This window comes from Anthonomus grandis, chromosome 22 (assembly GCF_022605725.1).
Source record: "Anthonomus grandis grandis chromosome 22, icAntGran1.3, whole genome shotgun sequence".
Taxonomy (NCBI): domain Eukaryota; kingdom Metazoa; phylum Arthropoda; class Insecta; order Coleoptera; family Curculionidae; genus Anthonomus; species Anthonomus grandis.
Genome location: NC_065567.1, coordinates 13,496,781 through 13,518,126, shown reverse-complemented (window position 1 = coordinate 13,518,126; position 21,346 = coordinate 13,496,781). Strand labels below are relative to the sequence as shown.

General features: G+C 31.4%; 2 protein-coding genes across 4 annotated transcripts in view; one reads left to right on the top strand and one right to left on the bottom strand.

The window, feature by feature from the left end:
• The first annotated feature begins 778 nt into the window (after positions 1-778).
• LOC126748183 (trypsin-1-like) lies at positions 779-16,795 on the top strand. The gene is made up of 8 exons (XM_050457229.1): positions 779-916; positions 998-1,122; positions 4,847-4,980; positions 10,284-10,399; positions 10,470-10,653; positions 13,723-13,934; positions 15,708-15,904; positions 16,519-16,795. The coding sequence occupies exons 1-8, from the start codon at positions 844-846 to the stop codon at positions 16,684-16,686; spliced, it is 1,209 nt and encodes a 402-aa protein (XP_050313186.1). The 5' UTR covers positions 779-843; the 3' UTR covers positions 16,687-16,795.
• A 272-nt stretch (positions 16,796-17,067) lies between these two features.
• LOC126748182 (atrial natriuretic peptide receptor 1-like) overlaps positions 17,068-21,346 on the bottom strand; it is a 53,092-nt gene continuing 48,813 nt past the window's right edge. For all 3 annotated transcript variants that reach the window (XM_050457226.1, XM_050457227.1, XM_050457228.1), the window contains 2 exons: positions 19,699-20,064; positions 17,068-19,478 (listed from right to left, as the gene is read on the bottom strand). In XM_050457226.1, the coding sequence (XP_050313183.1) occupies positions 19,167-19,478; positions 19,699-20,064 (678 nt within the window). In that variant the 3' untranslated portion in view covers positions 17,068-19,166. The remainder of the gene's footprint in view (positions 19,479-19,698; positions 20,065-21,346) is intronic.

Below are 21,346 nucleotides of genomic sequence, written 5' to 3'. Positions count from 1 at the left end.
TTTATTTTAATAAAGACACAATTATATTTTTTAATAGATGCTTCGTGTGATACAGACTCGAGATCCTATAAGCAGTTCCATACCAGTCTTATATTTTTCTGATTATTTTTTCAATTCATGGATGCTTGACTGGCTGTAAAGATCGTTATGTTGATTGATGAATTGATGTAAAATTGACACTGTAATAGTTCAGTTTAGATGAAAGATTTTTGGAAACTATGTTACGTGGATACCATGTTACATAGGATATAAGGTAATCTGATTAATTTGAATCATATTATTGTTTAGGGAAAATAAGGCCTTTAGTTCCAATAGTTCTTTTGGAAATTAAATATGTTAAGGTTAAATATCACGCGATAAAAATATGTGTAGTTTATTCTAGATAAGGTAGAATTAATACCTGCTTTTAAAATATGCATCACATCACTCAAAATTTTGCTTTTATTTAAGAATTTTTCGAGTGAATCTAAAACAATAAAATCACGACCGTAAAAATAATCGCATAACCTTTTGTTATTTAACTAAGATTATCTTTACATTGCCTTTGTTGCGGTAGGGCTGCTAATTATTCTTTAACCCCTATAAAAAATAATAAATACCGTAAAATAAATTTAAAGTACTTGTATCTATTTGATTTAAAAATGTATTTTGTAATATAAAATTATACAGTTATAATAAGTTATGTGTATTTTTGTATATATTTTTTGCCACTGATACCTACATATCTATAAAAGGATGTAGCCCACGCTTTAAAGATAAAAAATCTGTTTATTGAAAATGAAAAATAAATATTAGTTAGTCCTATTTGGTGTTACATAAAAAATTATTAATTCTACATAAATTATGAATTTGTTAGTTTGTTTGCTTATTATTTTCAAGCTAGTGTATCTTTGTGAGCCTTCAATTGTTAAAGCAGGTAATTAAAAGAGAGTTTTATACTTACACTTCTAAAGTGTAAACCAGTTTTAATAAATTTAAAAATCTATTATTATTTCAGACCCAAAAAGAATTTTAATTAATAGTGCTGAACAGGCAAACGTAGATATTAAGGCCGATAGGGAACTTACTAATAGAGAACACCTTCGACGAAAAAGATATTTGGGATTAAGTAGAAAATACAAGGTAAAAATTGTGTTTATAATAATATCTCTCAAAAGCGCATCGACGATGAATCTTACATAAAAAGATGCTACTATCATCGCTAAATATACAGTGTGTTGAAGTTTGATGATAAACGTATTATAATCTCAGATAAAAGGGAAACAATCAAAGAGGAAACGTTTACGACAAATGCATTGGTAAATAAATGCCATTTGGTGTGCCATTTTGCCTATGTCGATATTTTGAAAAAAACTGAAATGAAATGAAATGAAAATAATTAATGAAAAGCACTTTCCGAAATACCCTGTAGCTTCTTTACTAATAAAAACTATTAAAACCCGAGAAGGCTATGCGTTAAAAGGTTTTTCTTACCATATGGTTTTTCTATCCATTATAAGAGTATATTTTACCTTTTCAGCGATATATCAAACTTTATACAAAAAAAATTGGGGTTAAAAATATTAGACTATGATTTTATTACAAAATCTGGTAACATCACATAATTAAAAACTAAAATTCAACTAATCATATATAATATTTGAGATTTACATTAATTAATTCCTTGTACAATAGCTATTTATGTGTAAAAAATTGAAAAACAATGATAATAATATAAATTAACAACATTCCCTAATTAAAGAACTGGAGGAAAAGACCCCAAATTAAATTTTGAACAACATTTAATACAAAACATATAACCAACATACTATAAAAATCTATTAAATACATTATTTTATATGTATATTATATATATGAAACTGTGTTGAAAAAATGAAAGAATGATATTAAGAGAAAAAATGCAAGAATGAAGTTATAAAACTGATAGACTGTATAAGACTTGTTTGATATTTTTTGTTAAATTGTTACTTTTTTTTAAGTGCGTGGGTATATGGTTTTATTTTTGATACGTAAAAATGTCATATTAAGACACAAATATAACAACATTTTATTTACAACTTGCATTGTTATGTAGAGTATATTTAATTTTTTCAAATTTGCATGAGAACAATGTAATACCAGTTTTGTGTTTTTAACATCAATTTGATTTTTTTGCAGTAAGCGTAATATGAATATACTGTTTTTTTTTTATGAATATAGTACAATATGGCATCTATTTCAAACAATGAAATAGATTTTTTGTAACACCAATTTTGGAGACATTGTATACTGTATACTCATTAATAAAATCAGGCGGAGATTTAATGATAATTTTAACCTATTATCTGAATTTCAAAAGAATTACAACTAAATCTAGTGTCTATAATTAAAAACTTTATATCGAAAAATTTGATTTTCTCTCGTCCTCGACTAAAAAATTAAGTTTTACTTTAAGATTTTTTTAAAAAGTTGTACTGTACTCAAAACTAATAAATTTAAATAGGAATGTTTGAAAAATTTATTTTCTTTTGCCATTCAACTTGAACTTGTGTGATATATGTATATATTTTGTTGGTAACTGTAAACTATAAAAAGTCTAAACGAATTTGTCCTTGCTCGTATTATTTTCAATAAAATTTACTAAATAAGATAAATAAATAAGGCCCTTGTTGAATGAAAATATAAAAAAAGTCACAAATAATGGTAATATTCCAACTAAAAAAAAAAAAAAGAAAAACCGAAAGTTATCAATAATATCAAAATTACAAAAATTTGTTTAAATGATAAAATAAATAAAAATCATTCAGGCAAAGTGTAGCTGAGAAGCTTATAATGAACCTATACTAATTTAGTTAAATGTCCCCATAAACAATATTCTACCGAACTTGAATTGAAGATCTGGAGGTTGTGGACGCCAATTTATTGGACCAGCTTGCTCAATTCAACGTGAAGCAAATTAATTATCCATCCACCCACGATGATTTCGAAGAAAATGGGAATGCTGAAATGAAAACACGTTTTATCGTGAAGTTAAGAGGAAGATCTGACAGAAGTTTCCCAAAATAATTTTCCAACATGTGCAAATGATTTTCTGAAATTAGACAGTTGCTGTATCAGGCCAATAATTTGGTCCCTAGTTAATCCTTATTTACTTTGAAAACTGTTACGCTTTATCGCTCTTAGATTTTTATCTGCTCAAAAATATATATATTGTGTATAATAAATAATTGAAAAAATATTTAAAAAGGGCAGGAGGTTGTTTCGTGAATAACTTTTTTGAGGTTATTTTTTTTTGCAGCGTAAGTTAATGTTTTGGAAAATACATACTTTTTCCTACAAAAAAGTCTTGTTGCACATCACCCCAGAGATGGTTTTTGAGAAAATTGAAGGCAAACAATTTGCTCTGATAGATTGCGGTTAATCAACATAAAATTATGAAAGTTTTGGCGTTTCAAAAATTACCGAGTACTATTAAATCATTAATTGAAAAATCAAAACTTCATTATTTTTTAAACATTAAATTGCTTTAAAAAACGAAATAAATAAATCATCAGAACTCCTTACTAAAACAATGCATTCCTTAATTTATTCACAGTAAATATTCAAAGTGACCACTATTCGTTTCAATGCGAACATGCATGCCCTATGGAATATCCCTGGTGTTATACGACTTTGATCAATAATGCGTTGCCATAGTTGCTCCAAGTAAACCACAGTTTTTAAGGGGCCGCAGAAGTAAAAATCTTGTGGATTAAGATCTGATGATCTGGCTGGCCAAGCTTGTAGACCACCACATCCTACGCCTCTCAAAAACTTAGTTCAAATGATTCCTCACCGCTAACGGAAAATGAGCGTCATGTATCGAGTATTCTATGCAATCACGCATAAAATACATGATCTGTCGATGTGCTATAGGAACTGCCTCTAAAAGTCCTGGTAGATCATGTATTAGAAAATTAAGGTAACTTTGACCATTAAGCCTAAAATATTTATTATTATAAGAAATGAGTGAAATTAACCTCAGTGGTAGAAAAAATGGTCCAATAAGTCTATAGCCAAGAATTTCCGCCCGAACGTTAACTGAGAATCAAATTTGGTGTCGACTCTCTACAACAGCATGAGGGTTTTCATCCGATCCTGTTTTAAAATTGGGATAGTCTGTCGAAGCAAGAGCTTGCATCGTTTGGATTTGATATGGATACAGGAATTGAGTATGAAGAGTCATGCAGACAGAATGGCGACTCTCGTTTTCTCGCGCTGCCAATCTCCTTACAGTTATCCCTCACACTCTGTGACATTTTCCGTAATTTATTAGACCACAACTCTTTTGTTTCTCGATATTTTTAGGTTGTTGAATAAACAAATTGTCTTGTCCTTTCTGCTCATCGTCCTTCTGTCCTCATCTTATATAGTACAATACAACTTCTTATGTAAAAAAGGTGTACCATATTGAAGTTGCTTATAGCCACCGTTTAGAAGTTATTGGCGTTTAAAGCGGTTGGAGTTGCCTGTTGATAATTCGGTCAAAAATATTGGTTACGCAATTTACTTTTACCTAGTGTTGCGTCACCCATTTTTTCTTGATTAATTACGTATTAATTTGTGAATCTACCAAGTACAAGGCATTTATTTATTGTACATATATATTTCGACGTTTTCTCCAACACGTTCTTATTTACTTATTTTCGAGAATACAGGATGTCATCGAAATGGTGTAAAAAATTCGAGTTCTTAAACTTAATAATTTTTTCACTAAAAAACGTCTTTATAACGCGGCTTTAATAATGTTCGTTTTCATTATTTTATTCGTAATAAAAATGCTATAAAGCTGTTAAAGGTTTGACTTTAATTTATAAACCTTTTTTAGTTGAACAAACGATACCAAGAATGTGTAGGGCCAGGTGATGCAAAAGGACATTGCAAACATTTGACATTTTGTCCTATTGATATATTGACCGGCAGGAAGGGAACATTAGAGTACTTATGTGTTATAGAAAGAACGTAAGTATTGAACTATAGAATTAAAGCAAAACGTAAGGCATTTAAGTAAAACACAATCACCAAGGATTGAATAACTTAAGAGAAGCATCAACATTTATTTAAAATACCTAGATCTTTTAAATTAGTAATTAAAATACTTTCCACAGATCTTGTCAAACATTAAAAGGGAAAAATACACTAGAAAATATATATTTTATATTTTTCCCTTGATACCCATAATACAAAATTTAAAAAATATATATATATATAACAAAATAAAACAAAAAACTTAATATAATGTGAAAAAAATAAAAAAAACTTAAATTCTTGTTTTTATTTTCTTCACAAAATATTCTTCATATTCACCTTAGGAAGAGCAATGGTATCCAATACAAAACTTATGTTAATCATTCTATAAACATATTTTATATTTGTATTTCAAATGCATTATAGGAAAAATTGAAGAAAACATAAAGTTTTTAAAAAACTACATCGGTTTTTGAATCAAATTTTAACAACTGACTAATGTTTATTTTAGGCTAGTAGAATATATTTTATTTAAAACTAAATTAAACGAAATAACATTAAGAACACATTTATCTTTTAATTGTTGGCATTTCATCCATAATAACAAAATTAAATGAAAATAACATTAAGAACACATTTATTTTTTAATTGTTGGCATTTCATCGATAATTTAAAATTTAATAAGTATTTTTTTTAATTAAATATTGATAGCAAACATACAGAAGTGAACGTCCACAGTGTAATTAGAAGTACCTTAGTGATATTAGCATTTAATTTTGAATCTTCTTATATATGTTTTATGTGTTCTTTTTTCACCCAGGTGAATTACAAAAAAAAGTTAAAAAAGAAGTGTATTTTATCATACATTTCTTTTTTAACAATATAAATAAGACCTAACTTGACATTTTGCTACAATTGTGGATATTTATCATAAAAATAAGCCGAAAAAATATTTAAAAATAATCACTTAATAATAAAGATATAAAGCAGATTTTGCTGAATCATTGATTGCTTAATTTACATTTCCTGTAGTAATAATGATATCTCGGAAACTAACTATAATATAAACTTGCTTGTGTCAAAATTGTTTGGCATCCTGAAGTCAGTATCAATAACATAATTAAAATTTAGACATATTTATTCTGTATGCTTCTGCTATTATTCAAGAGACTTTAATTCTTGTGCTAGTTTTTCACAAATAGCAAGTATTAGAATTTACCAGATAAATAAGTTTTAATTCATATTTTTCACAAAAAACCACAATTAGAGCTGTTCAAATACATTTTTTCTTGTTCTAACATGAATTTTTCTCCTTGCAATTTTCTTAGAACTGAAAAGTAACTAATCACGAGAGCGGGTTAGATAATGACGGGCTTGCCAGTTCTCCGACTAAGTACGACTATGCCGAAATAAAATATTTGGGATTAAGTTTAAAATTGTGCCCTAAGGAAAACTTTTTAAGTAAATTTATATTATATGTTTATTAATTAATAAAGATGCATTTAGTAATCATGATGGTCAATGTAAAAACAGATTTGAGTGTCATCTGCAAAATCTTATAGTTTGTCGTACATAAATATATCAGAATTGTAAATAATAAAAAGTAGTGGGTCGAGAATATTTTATATTAATACATGGTAAATATGGGCCCGCTTACACACGCTAACTTAAAAAAAAACTTTTTAAAAGCTAAGTTTTTTAATAGAAGAAGATCAATAAAGAAAAGCACGTATATGAATGCATATGGGAATTCATATAGGTGCATGCAAAAATTAAGAGTTTTTTTACACTTAAGGCCATATTAATTTTTGATCACGGGTAAGGGATATAAGATATAATTTTTTTTTTATTTTATGATTAAATCCCATGTATTGCGTGCATGGTCCTTTAAAAGTTTTTTCATATTTATTTGATTTACTTAGAGATCTGAATTAGTAAGTTATTTGTTTCTTGTTCTGGTCGAAAATTCTCTTAATGATCTTTTTTCTTATCAAATTCTTTTTTTCACCTTTAATATTTTGTCACCCCTCTTGATTCAAAAAAAAATATTTTAGAGTCTGAGGATAATAAAAAACTCATCAGAATATATTTTTTCCGAAAGCAGATTTGCATTTTACTTGGTCTACATCTGTAGTATTAATCTAAAGCCACACTCTCCTATCCAGCTTATTTAAATCATAATTTATGCAGTGAGGCTAGGGTAATTCTGGTATAGTTTTTCAATGCATTATTCAATGCATGAAAATTCTACAATTATTACAAATAAAATATTTTATCACGTCATTTTATTTTCTCTTTTAATTTTATATAACTTTTTATGGCTTAAAACTTCTATAATCGCTTCTTAGACAATTTTAATACCCTTAATATAACCTTTTAAATTATAATTCCTCTCATTGTTATCGATAAAAAACTAATTTTTCTTCATGCAAGATATGATTTTACATTACATACCAATAAGGTCAGGTCAAAACTCAACACAAACTTAAATCTGTACTAAGAATTATGTTGATATAAATGTGAGCAGATAGCGCTTTATTTCATCTCGACGTAAAAATTACGGCCTTCTTTTATTATTAAAATGTTCATGAAGATAAGTTGGCCCAAAAGAGCCGATACATTTTTTTTAAATGAACAAGTGTTTCGATTTAATTAGCGGCGAATAAATGGATATTAATTGTTTCCCTATTATGATGACATGGTTTTGAAAGAAAACAAGTTTTAGCTCCAGAGCATTCACCAATTCATTTCTTGATGTTATAATTTTTTGTTACTACAGTAAGAGTATTTCTATTTAAAAATCATTTATTAGTGTGCCTCAAGTGTTCTTAACTTTTATTCTTTAATATTAAGTACATACTGCTCTTCATACTTCGTAACTCCACGAAAGAATTCCACAATAAAAACCTATCTAAATAAGATACTCGTTCTGTATTAAATGACTGGAAGTCATTTTCCCATGGTAGTAGTAATTTTTCGGGAGAATGTCATACAAAATTTTAAAAAACCAAGAGAAATTCAATATATGCTTAATTTAACATAAATAAATGAAATTAAATAACAGCCTTCAAAATAATGGATCGATCGACTTAAGAAATAAATAGGATCAGTAATTAACACCTAGTTCCCAAATATTGACTAACTATTTAAATTTAAAAGAAGACGGTGGTCTGTTAAATATATTGACACAACTTTTATAACGCTAAATTCCAAGTTCTTCCGTTGCTTTAAAAGTTGGGACTGTTGTGTTTAACGTCATCAAAGTTTACTTGCAGGTGCAAATATACTTTTAGATTAATGCCGTTATATCAACATAATATGAAAAGAAATTTACTCTTTTTCAATCTGTATCTATAAAGTGAAATGGGTGATTACCAATACGACATACATCCTATTATGAGCCTCTGCTGAGCTATTCTTATCCAACTTACCCAACCCAACGAATCAATGAGACAACGACGGACTATTGCACGGTTGACATATTGCTGGTCTGATCTGTTTAAGGAAAGGATACATAGAGTATTCTGTTGCATATTGACGAGATAGCAGGACAATCACAAAGTATGTGCTTCAGTGTCTCGTCTTTGTTGCATGCCCTGTATAGTGGATTCGTACTTAAGTTTAACATATGGATATTTAATTAAGAGTAACCAGTAAGGACACCTGTTACAAGGCATAGTTTTCTCTTAGTTAGAGACAATGACTTGCCGATTCCTTCTGATTTGTCTAAGTAACTGAGAAGCTTCTTATGTGTACCATCTAATTGCTGTTTAAAGAGCTGTTATAAGAGTATATCAAGATTAGCTCTCTGATGATCGCCGTAGTCAAACTCACAAAAGGTTCTGGCCCCATGGTTGAAGAGCAGATCTGAGAGATACATCGGGCATTTTGTTGCATATTGATGAGATAGCAGGACAATCACAAACTATGTGCTCCAGTGTACCAGTAAGGATACCTGTTACAAGGCATAGTTTTCTCCTAGTTAAAGAAAATAACTTGTGGACTACCTTGGATTTGTCTAGGTAGCGGAGAAGCTTCTTATGGGTATCATCCCATCCCTTCTTAGCGACTATATAGTAGTAGTAGTAGTAAGGGTGGGGGAGCTAGAGCTCGGCAAGTAGGCCTGAGCAGTCCCTTTTCGTCAACCCCAGAATCACCCACCCCTACGCCTCCACTCCCAATGCGCGGTCTTCACTGAGTCAGCCCGTCCTTTTAATAAAGGCTTGCACGTTGTCCCAGTCCAGATCTTTAAGATCTTCCCGCTGGAGTGTCGTTGCTCTGAAAGTTTAGACTGTTGTGCCCGGTTAAGATTCCCACTAAGTCTTTGATACTTTGTCGGGTCTTATTAGCAGTCGCCTTGCTTTAGAGCCGTCATGGTCTGGTATCATTTCCTTGGCCTGTCTACATCCTTCTGTCCTTCTCCAATTCTTCCTTGTTTTTTCCCAGGCCCAATTATTAAGTGCCAGGGAGATTTGTTTTTTGCTAAGACCGAGACAAGGTTCGGGACCTACGAAGGGGGTTAACGGAACCTTGTCTTGCCAGTTCGTCGGCCCGCTCATTGCGCTCAACATCTTGGTGTCCTGGGACCCACCTCAGTCTCCCCTGTGTTCGTTTCCATCCTGTACACTCCGGTTCCGGCTGAATTGGTGCTGTTCATCCATGATCCATCCATGTAACAGGCCTGAAAACCACTTGGCTGTTTAACTTGGTTCGCCGACCATTCTTCCCTTGTCGGGATTTCGACTTGAAACCCCTTCTTTAACCTTAGTTTGCCACTTTCTGTAGTGCATCTGGATGTCAGAATTGGTATGTTCTTACACATCCGGAGAGCAATCGTCATATGGCCTTGTCCTAAGTGAACATTGCGCCACCCTCCGCTATCTCTCATCCTCTTATACGCCGCCATGGCCTCCTTCTCAATCCAGACTGGGAGGTCCGGTAGCCCAAGAAGAATATTTAGCGACTGTATAAGAGTGTGTTAAGATTAGTTCTCTGATGTTCGCAATAATCAGATTCATGAAAGGTTCTGGCTCTATGGCTGAAGAGTGGCGGCCCTCTTAGTATATAGTATCATTGCTAACCCAGTTCGGTCGTGACGCATGGTAACTACTCAATGAGATGACGATGGACTACGATGCAGAGGAAAGATCCTCTGATATCTCCAAGGGAAGAAAGAGATGCACCGAGCATTCTGTTTCGTCTTAACGAGATACCATTTACTGCCTCTTTAAAGTTGTTTTCCCAATAACTGGAACATATTTTTTGCTAAAATCTTAAATTCTAAAGTACTTTTTAAGGTATGTTGGTGTTTGCTGTCCAGATGATGTGGCTTTAAGTGGCTTAATAGGCTCCCAATTAGTTCAAGACTTACCTGCTGGAGGAGAGGATTACGATGAAAATAACAATGTTACAGGTATACACTTTATGTTTATTGAATAATATTATTCAAGTAGAGTATATACCCTACTCGTATATTTTTTTAGGTTGTGGTATTCCAGCTGAGGGTCGCTCAAATAAATCGGCTCAAGGGGCTAGAGTACAACAATGGCCTTGGCTTGCTGCTCTTTACCACCCCAACGATCTGGAGCAGGGCACTGGTCAGCAATTTTGTGGTGGGGCGCTAATTACCGACACTCATGTATTAACCGCTGCGCATTGCCTTCAGGGGTAATTAATATACCGGTGTATATAAATTAGGATACTTTTAAATATTGGCTCCCCCGTATATTTTTTTGAAAAAGTGTTTTAGACTTTTTTAAAGGTGCAAGTAATATAAGCCAACATACCAAATTTCATTACATTCTAATAAACGATATGGAATTTCTTTAAAAAAAAAATTAAATATGAAACCACTAGCCAAATTATCGAAATGTTATGTCAAAGTGTTGTCATCTATTTATTTAGTGGTCAGTATGAATAATTATTACACTAATCAAAAGAAAATAATTATGATTAAGTGGTATTACATGGGAAATCGTTTTCAAAAAGTCTCCAAAATGTTTTCTGTGAATTACCCTTATAGGTATTTCCCAAGTAAAAGAACAGTGCAGAATATTGTTAATAACTTTGAGAATAAGGGTACGGTAATTAGTAAATGCAAATGCTCGAAGCAAAATAATCACTATTATTTTGCTCCGAGCATTTGCAGTAGAACTAGAGAAAATTAATCGGATTTTGAAATATTACTTCATGTTGAAGAAAATAAAGGAATTAGCAGTAGACCTCTTAAAGAAGTTTTAGGAAAAGATCATAGTACAGTATTGCGCACATTAAAGAATAACTATTTCTTAAAATATCAAAAACATTCAAAACTAAGGGCAGGCGATGAAATCCGAAGAGCAGATTTCTGTTCTGATGTTATAGAAAGGGCGAATAAACGCAGGGATTTTTTACGAAATATTTGTTTTATAGACGAATGAACTTTTACCAGATATTGAGCCAAATACTCAAAATCTTCGGTTCTGGCGCAAAGAAAACAAACACAGATATGTTTTTACAATGACCCAATATCCTCAAAAGGTAAATTTTTGGGAGAGTATTTTTGGTTATAAAATTATTGGACCTTTTTCTTGGAATAATATTTGGGAGGAGACGCATTTTTGGAACTTTTACAAAATCAAATTGGACCAGCATTGGAAAAAGTTGGACTTGAAAATGAGATTTGGTTTTAAATGGATGACAGTTCTACGCACAATTCACAGCAAGTCAGGGAATGGCTTCAAAACGTATTTGATGGACGCGTAATTGGTCTAAGTTACACTATTAATTGGCCAGCCAGGTTTCTGGACCTTTAATCAAACAAATTTTTCCTGTGGAGTCACAGGAAAAATTCGTTGAAGTTTTATTTATAAAGACAGGCGTTATCAAAATTTAGAAGAGTTAAAGATGAGCAATTTTAATGGCATGTAATCAAATAACTTCATCAGCTTAGTGATGTAAGAACTTAAAATGAAAAAAAAAATTGTTTGTTTTGCTTTTTTGTTTTTTGTTGTTTGTAAATAATTGCATTTATTTATAAAATCACCTTATGAAAAGTAATGAAATTTGGTATGGTGGCTCATCTTGCTCGCACCTTTAAAAAAGTCTCATACAGTTTTTCCGTAAAATATATAGAGAAGCCAATATTTTATCATATATTAATATAGTATCATAAGTATCATAATTTATATGGGATTTCCTATGGTTAACTTGGCGATGTACCACCCGGTGTAATAACAAATTGTGCAATTCATTAGTACTCGCATTAATAAAAAAAAACTTATATTGTATAATATGTTGTTTAGAGTTCAGACAAAAGTTACAAAAATAAATCTTGGCTATTATAATAAATAACTATCTGAAAATAGTTTTTATGTTTAAGGTTCAAAATCCAAAATTTAGAGTCTAGAGGTTTTTTTATTAAATATAGATTGTGATATTTTAAAGAGTGTTTCGCTATAACTGTTGTTTATGATCCTATAACTTTTTTAGACCGATATTTCCGAAATAATGGTTATCTATAAGCTACTTTAAAAAGGTGTTTCAAAAAGAGCGCAAGAATTTACTGTTATATACATTTGGAAATTATGTATGAAACAAAATATCATGTAAGGGGCCGCCACGGCTTTGCTCTCATATGCGTACTCTTTTGAATTTTTTAACGTTAATGTTACATCTGGTGGTGTTTCATTAATACAGTGTCTAATTTCGGCTTTCAATACTTTGATAGTTGCAGGCATATTGGCATAAACCTGTGACTTCCTATAACCCCACAGCGAGAGGTTAAAAAGCGTTAGATCGCAAGAGCATGGAGGCTAATTCTAGTCACTAAATCGGCAAATACCAGGACCAGGAGAAAACTCGTGCAAGATCGTCAATGTTTCACGGGCGATATGACATGTGGCACCGTGCTGCTGACACATGCCTTCAAGATCAATAGCTTCCAAGAAACTGTGTTATTATAGCACGATAACGTCCGCTATTCATCATTACTGCACCTTCTTCGTTTTCGAAGAAAAATTTTTCCTCCAGACCATAATGCACGCTATGTAGTAACATGTTGTGGATGCGCTGCTTTCTAATGAATTTATGGATTTGTATTTGTGGATTTTCTAAGCTTCAAATGCAACAGTTTTGCCTATTAACGAAGCCACCGAGGTAAAAATGCAAAATCAGCAGACTGTTCAAGCATCCAATTGGTGAATTCTCCCCCCTGCTCATAGTCTTCTGGTCTTAAGTCAGTTGGGTTTTGTAAGCATGCAGCTGTATATCATCAGTGAAAATTCGCTGAAGAGTACGCGTTGAAATGTTTAATTCTTGAACCCGATGACAAATTGGCGTCTCTGGCCTTTTTGTTATACTCTCGCGAACTGCCGTGATATTTTGTTCTGAACGACCTCTAAGAGCTCGTATCGTGTGTTACATCATAGTATTCTGGAATTAATAATAACTTTTGACAATCAGAACGCGTTATTCTACCCTGTAATGCTCCATGTTTACTAACTTCCATGTGTCCAGCGGTTTTTTTATGCCAGAATACTGGTTGTTTATGCGGATAATCTGTGACCAGTTTCTTTAGGTCATAAAAATCAATTTCCATATTGTTGGATTTTCACATCTGGGTTAGATTAATATGAGGATCTTAGTCTAATAACTGTCTGAACCCTTAACAAATATATCAACATATTTTTTCATTAAGAGATCGGATTTGTTTCAAAAAGTACATAATAAATATTTTACACTTATAAATGCTTTCAGACTTTCCCCTCAGGACTTACATGTTAGACTTGGGGAATACGATTTCTCTAAAACCAACGAAACTCGTTCACAGGATTATCAAGTGGCCGAGATTAATATGCATGAAGATTTTGACTTAGCTAGTTATGAAAATGATATTGCAATTATAAGATTAGTACAACCGACGACTTTTAATACTTACATCTGGCCCGTGTGCCTTCCGCCAGTAACAGGTAAATCATATGAAATTTATTTAAATTATAATTTAATTCCGATGCTTTTTTTTACTTGTGTAAAATAATGATGCCAACTTCTTCTATATACAAAAGGGTGTTACAAAATTCGATGCAATATTTTAAGAGCGTATTGTTGGAGTTAAAATAAGACTTTTTTTCCTATAAGCATGTGTCCTAAAATAAACCTCCTCATTTTCAAAAGTTATGCGTCAAATCTTTTGAAAATTTATAAGTCCACATTGTTTTGGGTCCACTTGACATTTTCCGTCCCAAAAATGCTGTAAACCCAATTTTAGGGAGAGATTTAGGGGGCATACCCTTATGATGGCCTACATCTTATATGTCCAATAACTATCTTATTTTGCATTTTTGTGATAAAATTAATTTGATTTGACAAAAATTAAAGCAGACACAGCTCACTTTGTTTTTTCTAATTTAATAGTTTAATGGGGTTTAATAATGCTCCCCTTTCGTTTATCAGCGATTTTCTCATAAATGCTTAATTATATCGAAAAAATGCAACAAGCAAAAATTTTAGATTTTTTCATGGCTCACTAGATGGTGCTGCTAGATTTTTCAATTTTTTATAATAAACATAAGATATGGGCCATCAAAAGGGTAAACTACCCTGAACCATCCCCTAAAATTGGATTTACTCCATTTTTGGGACGGAAAATAGTGCACCAAAAAACGGGGACATACAAATTTTCAGAAGAATTGATGCATAATTCTAGTTACGGTTCCAAATAATCGATTTTCTTTAAGCAATTTGCGCGGACTGTAGCTGTGAGAGGAAGCATTTTAGGATACATCTTTATAGGAAAAAAAGTCTTATTTTAACTCCAACAATACGCGCTTAAAATATTTACACCGCATTTTGTAAGACCGTTTAAGTAGTAAAATCAGGTCGGGTAGATCGGCCAAATTAGCATCATAAGGAGTGAATAAGTTGAGGTGCTTTTAAGGTTGTACGTGATATACGATCAAGGCTACAGACCTACAAAAAGATAGAATCCTGCTGAATAGAAATAGAACCACAGCTCGCAGGTCAGAAATAAATTCTTTGAACCTTCACGTAGAACTTTACAAATATTTTTTAAATGCTTCGAAATCTGTGGGAACATTTAGGGATGATCTGGTTGTGAATGTCAGCTCAGATGAGGGTACACAATACCTCATCTTTCTCTAATCTCATGTTTAGTTGAGAAAAGGCTCTATATTCAGGCCTAGACTATTCCTCTTGTGTGTTAATGTCCTAGATGAGAAATTTCACGGCTGTTTCGTCAGCTTATAGGCAGATAACGAAGATGTGGATTTCTTGTTCACTATTAAACCGATTGCAAGAAAAGCTGACCATAAACACTTTTAATAAAATTTACTTTACATCTGACCATTCCGAAATTACATATAGTGTTTGGTTCCTGTTGAACCTGAAACTCAACATTTGGTATCGATATGATGGTGCCTCCGCTTATATTTCACTTGAAGTAAGATCTACTTACTCTCTTTTTTTGCCTAGTTACTTTAATTCACTTTGTTAATATATTCAGTTTTCTTTTTATCACCATTGAGTTGCCCCATTTATAAAACTTATTAAGTAAACTATTTTAAGATATTGCCGTGTTATATGAAATAATATGAATCGAGCGAATGGTGATTTAATTTTTTCTTATTATATTATACCACCAAACAATAATATACAAGCAACTAAAATAAATTAGGTCTTACATTCAGTGGGTATAAGAGCTGAGAGGATATTTTTATTTTCAGATAAAACATATGAAGAAGAAATAGTAACAGTAGCAGGTTGGGGTCAAAAGAGCTATGCAGGACTGACGTCGGAGATACTATTGCAAGTGGCAATTCCTGTATGGAATCAAACTATGTGTGTTGATAGTTTTTTGCAAAAAATAACTGAAAAGAACTTATGTGCTGCTGGTTATGAAGGTGGAAAGGATTCTTGCCAGGTAAAAATTTTTAATCAAAATATCCTTGAAAATCTGTTAATGTTCAAGAGCCTAAAACACCATATTTGTGTCGGAATCATTATACTGTAACTTTTCGCTGGCATTGTTTTAAAATATATTCTATTATTTATATTAATATGGTTTTCAATTTATATGTATTAAAAGAAAATTATCGTAAGTGAATAACATTTTTCTATAAAACGAATATTAAATAACTTCTCTCGAGTTTTTCAAGAATCGGAAAATTATTTTCAATTAAGAAAAAATACTATTAGCTATAGGCATGTGACAATTAAAATTTAATTAAAGCACTTGTGAGAAAATTAATTTTAAAATCTTCAATAAAATTAGAAAGAAAAAATTAAATGTTCCCTGCATTAAAATATTCACTATAACAAACTCATGAAATTTAGTAAGTATTCATGAACTTAGAATCTAGTGTTTCTTAATATAGTGTTTCTTGCAATATTAAAATAATTACTATCACACTTTTTCAACTTAGATTGACAGATAATTGGTAAATTTATTATGTTTGTTCAAAATATTTAAGCGTTTTGTTATATAATATAACCACTTTATTTTAAAAAAGTTAGTTTACTTGTCTTTTTCCAAAGGGAGACTCAGGTGGGCCACTCATGTACCAGTTAAAAAATGGCAGATGGATTACAATTGGAATCGTGTCTTGGGGAATAGAATGTGGCAGTCAGGGCAAACCTGGGATTTATACCAGAGTCGATAAGTACATACCTTGGATTATTCATCACACTATTGTTAAAGAATAGACAATTATATAATTTAAAATAGTATTTTATGATAATACAAAATAAAATTTATATGCAATGAAGAAAAAAGTATATTTTAATAAAAATATATATTTGAGGTTATAAAATATATGACGTTTGTTTAATTAATTGTTGAATAATAAAGGTAAATTGTAGATATTGTTTATATTCGATAACTGTGGATTCTTATTCCTTCTAATAATTGTTTGCTGGTGGGAGCAAAAGTTGTTTGGAGCTTTAAAATGAAACATAATATAAAGAACAATAGCAAAAAACAAACTCGTAAGAATTCAGTACTGTTTATACATTTCTGTACATTTGAGTGGTAAACTAAATGTTTGAATATTATTACTTATAACGTATAAGTAAAAGACACTTAAAAATATTTTAACGCACATATATTACATATATTATTTTGGAATATAGTTTTTCATACAACATTTAATTAACAATTATAAACATTTGTGCAAACAAAAATCCTTTAGTTCCCCTGTGATCTTCATTCTATAATCATAACCAACAGTGTAATATATTTAAATAAGATAAAACATTATTTAAATAAATATTTATTACAATATAGTAATTAAATAAAAAAATATAATCTATTAATTGTACGTAAATGTTACAATTATGTATAATGAAAACAAAAAAAAAGGCAATAAGAATATGAGCTTCTTTGACTCTTGCCCTAAAAAATAGCTATCTATAACATAGTTTATTCATTCTAAAGTATAGTTTAGAAACTGCTATGATACTACAATTCCTCTAATAATCTCATCATCAAAATCGGCCTACATATTATGTGTATTTTCAATTCATAGCAGTTTCTAAGAGACATATTTTCCGTCTATTATTTAAATAATGTGAAATCATTTTCTCTGCTAAAACTTAAGAAAATATGTATATTTTTGCTATAATCTTATTTTACCTAACTAGAGATTATTAACTATCTGGACTATATGGTAAATTAAGAACAATTATTTCCCCTTGAGTTGCAACTTTCTGAGTTACCTCACAACGTCTTAGCAACATAAGTTATTCTGTCTTTCTAGTATACTAAAGCTGTAAGGGGATTTTTTTCTTAATTTGGCTACACAGCATCATTTATAATAAATAGTGTGAGCGTTCTTTTATTGGAAACACTCTATCTGGAAACATCTAGGAAATGACTGGGAACAGGTTTTGAAAGAAAGCCTACAAACACATTGACTAAAAGGTAAAGAGACCCACGGAAGGATCTAAGAATAATGTATAGTGAATTATTATTACTAAGTTATACAGTTGTTCTTTGTCCTTAAAATCTGCTTCTATCGGTTGCGAGAAATGCCGCTAGAGAAAATTACGTTTAAGCTTATTGCCAAAACTTGTAATTGGACTAACAATCTTTCAGCTCCATTTTAGTACGGACTTACACTTAAAAAACTTTATTATATAAAGAGGCGAAAGGGGTAATTAGTCACACATTTTACTGGGGCCAGTAGTTCTTATCACAGAAAAGCTACTGTTTTTTAAAGTGTTTCTTAAAGCAGATACAATTTTCAAGCCTTATGCTAAAAATAAATAATAATAAACAGCGCTTAAACAATATTTCGTTTTTGGTATAATGGAACATTTTTATTAAACTTTTCTGATAACAGCCTAGTTTTTTTTACTTGAATATTCCGCAAGTTCAGCTTTTGGAGCTGTTATTTTCGTTGTTATGTTTCGTTGTTATGTTAAGTTACTTTTGTAATGGAAAAATAACTTTTACTCCCTAGGTGATTAATATTCTATAAACGAAAATAAAATATCTTTTTAAATCTAAACAAACTTATTGCATTTTGCCCCTCGCAATTAAAAATGCTAGGAATTATTGCGCGATGGCATTGTTTCTGCTGACCTTTTTAACTGTCGACGTAGGCCGTCATGACTTTAATAAGATGTAACAAGGGGGAAAAGAAACTCGAAGTCAAAACCCACTATTGGTTAGGTTACCCATTGCGCAATCATCAGACCTCAGGTTAAGTATGATACAATAACACACATTAAAGAACTCTTATAATAACATACAGGTATAAGTGAAACTACATGGTGTATCGTTATTAACTTTGAGTTAGACGCTACACTTGTGAGACTTTGACTTCCAGTTTACTTTCCTCCTTGTTACACGTCATCGCTATTTTATCTGTAGAAGGTAGGTATGGGGTCAAATATTACATGAAATATGCAAGAATTGATATGTGAGTAATTTTAATATGATATATTATTTAAAATTGCTCTTATGGAGATACTGTTAAAGAGGTAACTGAAGTAAAATTCTTATAGTTCAGTCAACTGACTCCACAAAAGTATTTGCCACAAAATTAGGTAATATGCAATATATAGAGAGGTGTCATGCCCTAGTAAGCTAATATATTTAAATTAAATACCTTTTTAGTCATTAGTCAGGTGACTATAGGAATAACAATTCGAACACTTTGAACAAAACACAACAAACAAATTCAGTTATGTACATTTAGGGAAGGTTGGGTGATGGATAGTAAAGGAACCTCTGATTCTTCGTGGGTCTTTTTTGATTGCGATACAGATCGTGCATTTTCGACTAATAAAATATGCCTTGTTGAACTTTCAGGAATAAATCCATTCCCTTCAATATATCTGCCATCAAAAATTTGTTCTTGGAAAGCTTTTTGTAACCGAGGGGTACCTGGACGCAGTGGATATCCCTGGGAGACTATGAGATCATCACTTCCTTTGAATTTATTTCCTTCTTTTTCCCCTATTAACCAGTAAGTAGTCATTTTTCCTTTACCCTAAAATAAGAATTCCATTCTATTTATATCAAAGCACCAAAATTATTAAATACTTTTACTTTTAAAATTGCCCAAAAACTGTTAAAAATTACATGTAAATTGTATATAAATAATTCAGAGCTTATGCATATGCTTATGCTTATGCATGATTAATATTATATTTTGCAAATATTTTTCATGACATGTAAATGTAATTTTATCAAATACGTCAAATACTTACCTTTAACTCTACTTCACCCCGTAGTTCAATTTCAAATTGACCTACTCTTTCGAGGATTTTTTTTGTAGCTTCACTAATATGAATCTTAAAGGGGGCACCATTATTTTCCATTCTCGAAGCAGTATTAACTGTATCTCCAAACAAACAGTACCTCGGCATTTTTCTCCCTACCACCCCTGCAACAACTTGTCCACTATGAATGCCTATACGCAACCGCAAAGGATGGTTTGGCTTATGCCGAATTTTAAATTGCCTAACTGATTCTCGTAGATCTAATGCCATTCGACTAATTTCATAGGCATGCCTTTCACCGTTTCGTTCTGGTAATCCTGATACAACCATATAAGCATCTCCAATGGTTTCCACCTGAAATAATTGTAAAATGTTTTATGTTTAAGTTGAAAATTATACTTCAAAATACACATTTGCATGAAACATTTTTGGGATATGACGTCATAAAACTGAGATTATACAACAATAGATTTGCTACTTAGTTTTACTATCTAATTTTCTTTAGATTGTAAAAAATACCTTAAAGTTACATGATACCTTTGACTAAATGAATTATTGATGTGATGCTTGTTATAATTAAAATATATATCTTTTAAAATATTTTAATTGCCAAACTAGATACTAGATAGATTATACCGAGTGGTGCGTCGCCGAGCGGAACATAGGAAAAGCCATGTAAATTTTAAGGAGGTCAATTATTGGCTTTCCTGTACATTTTATAGAAAAAATGTAAGATAACTTTTTGAAGAGACCAATCTGGCAAACCCTCGTGCAAAGTTGTGAATAGCGAATCTTGAATTTTTCAATTAAATGTAATTCTAAAAATAGCAAATTTTCGGTTCAGGTAAAACCAAACGGGCACCAGTAAAATGAATATTGTCACTGACGTGGGGAAAAGTGTCAATAAATCAGTGACAGTCGATATTTGAAAACAAGTATGAATTATTCAAACGACGAAAAAAATAGCCATAATTAAGTGGCATTATACGGGAAACAGTTTTAGAGCAGTATCTGAAATGTTTTCAGTTTATTTCCCCACCAAGCCCATTCCGTCCATTTCAACGTATTGTCAATAAGTTCGAGTCCAAAGGTGCCGTAATAAAAAATTGTGAATGTTCAACTCAGGATATCGAAAATAGATCCGAAGAAAGAGAGAATAGAGATCTTAATATACTACTGAGTGTAAAGGAAAAGAAGATGGTTAGTACGAGGGTTCTTGGGCAAGAGGTAAATAAACATCATACAACGGTATTGCACTTTAAAAAAATACAAATATTATTCGTATAAATTCGAACAACATCAGGAGCTGCGAGAAGGAGATGAAGAGCAAAGAATGGCATTTTGTTTTGAAATGATGCAAAGAGCAAATTATGATAGGAATTTTTTAAGAAATATTTGTTTCACCGATGAATGTACATTTACCCTCAACAATGAACCAAATGTTCAGAATTGCCGGTATTGGAGCCAAGAAAATGAACATCGCTTTGTTCATACTCGGACACAATATCCAAAAAACAAATGTATTCGTGGGAATTATCGGACACCATGTCATTGGACCCTTTTTTATGGACTATAACCTAACAGCTGAAACCTATTTGGACTTATTTCAAAATCAAATTGGACCCGCCTTGGAAGA